We start from the raw sequence: 2,542 nt of genomic DNA on the forward strand, positions 1-2,542 counted from the left end.
CATCCTCAGTCAGGAGCCAATCGCAGGACTGATGGGGCAAGTGGTGAGTGCTGGGGACCTCCCCCAGCCTGACTAGCACCTGAAAGTGCTAAGTGTCGCAGGCGCACTACGCTGGTGCCCCCGCGCAGGCGCGTGCGGCTTGTGTACCGCGCATGCATCGGGCACTCTGCGCATGTGAACCGACAATCCATGCGCCCGGTGTCCTACCAGGAGGAGGTGAGTCCCGTGCCCTGTAGCCGAACTGGCGAGCCTGCTGAGGAGCAGTACCCCTGGTTTCCTGACATTAGTGGGCTTCTCTTTCTTAAGGGAAGCCAAATCGGTGACCTTCAAGCACCCAGTTCAGGTGGGTCAAAGGCTAGACACTTGCTCACCTCATCAATGAGCAGAAAAGTGATGTCATGCCAGGTTTTGGGGTTATATGAGGGTCCTCACAGCTCTGGCCAGTCTCCAATCACCTGATGATACCTGCATATTGCCCAGACGTCTCTGAATCTGCCTGTGTCCTGTACTGTACAATCAATACATTATACTTGGGGTAAGGAGAACCAGCCCTGGGTTTACATTATTTCGTGTGTTTCTTGGGTCACATGGTTGGCTTTTTCAGCTCTGTTTTATCTGTCTTTGTGTCTCGAATTTCCTTTATGACATCACTGGTCCCTCCTCTGTGTAGGAATGTACAGAACTGGTCACACTGGTTAATGAGTGTCAGAAACTTTCACTTCCCTCTTCTGCTGTCAGCGATGGCGTCTGCTGATCTGAGAGCTGAGCTGGACTGTTCCATCTGTCTGAACATTTATACGGCTCCTGTGATGCTGAAATGTGGACACAACTTCTGCCGGGATTGTATCGGTCGTGTGCTGGATACACAGGAGGAATCTGGAGTTTATTTCTGTCCTCAGTGCAGAGAAGAGTTCCAGGAGCGGCCTGCACTGTCCAGGAACATAACACTGCGGAACATAGTGGAGAGTTTCCGTTCTTCCCACCCGGAGCAGAAGGAGAGCGGGATCTCCTGTACTTACTGCATCCACGCCTCTGTCCCGGCTGTGAAATCCTGTCTGATGTGTGAAGCTTTTCTGTGTGACAACCACCTGAAAGTCCACAGCAAGTCACCAGAACACGTCTTATCGGACCCCACCACTTCTCTGGAGGACAGGAAATGTTCCATCCATAAGAAGGTCCTGGAGTATTACTGCACCGAGGACGCCGCCTGCATCTGCGTGTCCTGCAGTTTATCTATAGAACATCGGGGACATCAGGTGGACAAACTGCAAGAGGCCTTCACAAAGAAGAAGATGAAACTGGCAAATAATCTGCAGAAACTGATTGTTAAAAAGGAGGAGACAGAAAGAAGAGTCCGGAGTCTGCAGGAACGCCGAGGAGAAGTACAAGGAAAAGCAAACGGCGAAGCAGAGCGAGTCATTGACCTGTTCAAAGATCTCAGAAGACGTCTGGAGGACCTGGAGAAGAAAATCCTCAATGAGATCTCCAGGCAAGAAGAGCAACTCTTACACCCTGTCAATGACCTGATCCAACAGTTGGAAACAAAGAAGGTCGAGCTGACCATGAAGATCCGTCACATCGAGGAGCTGTGCAACATGACGGACCCACTGACTGCCCTACAGGAACCAGACAAAGGCGACTTGTATGAGGAGGGATATGATAAGGACAGAGAGAGACATGATAAGATCCTCCATGATGGAGGGGAGATGGATTTGTCTTGGATCCCAAACACATTCCGCACAGGTTTAGCTGACATCATAACAGCTGTAAACGGGGGGATCTATATACACAAAGTTGTGGACATGTCATTGGATGTGGACACAGCTAATCATTATGTATGTATCTCAGATGACAGGAGGACTGCATCCAGGTCAGGTACAGACCAGGATCGCAAATTTTTTCATGAGATATTTACGGATTATAATCAAGTTTTGGGCAGTCAGAGTTTCTCCTCAGGGCGACATTACTGGGAAGTAGATGTCCGGAAATCCAATAACTGGAGAATCGGGATGTGTTATGACAGTATGGAGAGGAAAGGGGATGATTCCTTGATTGGGTGTAATGACGTGTCCTGGGGTTTAGACAGGAGGGGTAAAAATTATATGGTGATACATGACAGTGATGAGACTGAGCTCGATGACCATCTGCCCTGTGAACGAGTCCGGGTGTATCTGGATTATGAGGCCGGGCAGATCTCCTTCTATATGTGTGACCCAATCGAACACCTCCACACCTTCAGCGCCGACTTCACTGAGCCCCTCTACGCTGTGCTAGGTGTATGGCATGCGTCTATATCCTTATGTTAAAGGAAGACGTGAGAAATCTGCCCATAGGTCCACCCTATGATGTCACCAGTCTCTGGAGGACTCTGAATGGTGGAACACTGGAAATTATTGTCATGATTAAACATATTTTCTGATATTTTCCCCCTCGCTCCCTGATCGCTAATCACCATCCCATCCCCGGGGCCACCAATCCACGTAGCTCTGCCCAATAGGAATAGCAATGTATAGCAGCTCTGGCCTTTGTGTCCCAGCAGGCC

At 49.8% G+C, this 2,542-nt stretch overlaps 1 protein-coding gene across 1 annotated transcript; it reads left to right on the forward strand.

Moving 5' to 3' along the window:
* The first annotated feature begins 737 nt into the window (after window positions 1-737).
* LOC108804862 (E3 ubiquitin/ISG15 ligase TRIM25-like) lies at window positions 738-2,306 on the forward strand. The gene is made up of 2 exons (XM_018576771.1): window positions 738-1,635; window positions 1,849-2,306. The coding sequence occupies exons 1-2, from the start codon at window positions 741-743 to the stop codon at window positions 2,304-2,306; spliced, it is 1,353 nt and encodes a 450-aa protein (XP_018432273.1). The 5' UTR covers window positions 738-740.
* The last annotated feature ends 236 nt before the right edge of the window (window positions 2,307-2,542 follow it).

This window comes from Nanorana parkeri, unplaced genomic scaffold (assembly GCF_000935625.1).
Source record: "Nanorana parkeri isolate BGI_ZX_2015 unplaced genomic scaffold, ASM93562v1 scaffold77, whole genome shotgun sequence".
NCBI classification, from domain to species: domain Eukaryota; kingdom Metazoa; phylum Chordata; class Amphibia; order Anura; family Dicroglossidae; genus Nanorana; species Nanorana parkeri.

Excerpts from the sequence above, each read along its gene's own strand:
- LOC108804862 (XM_018576771.1), top strand. The coding sequence starts at position 741 with ATGGCGTCTGCTGATCTGAGAGCTGAGCTGGACTGTTCCATCTGTCTG. Across the intron at positions 1,636-1,848 it reads CCTACAGGAACCAGACAAAG|ATGACAGGAGGACTGCATCC; the intron begins GCGACTTGTATG and ends TATGTATCTCAG.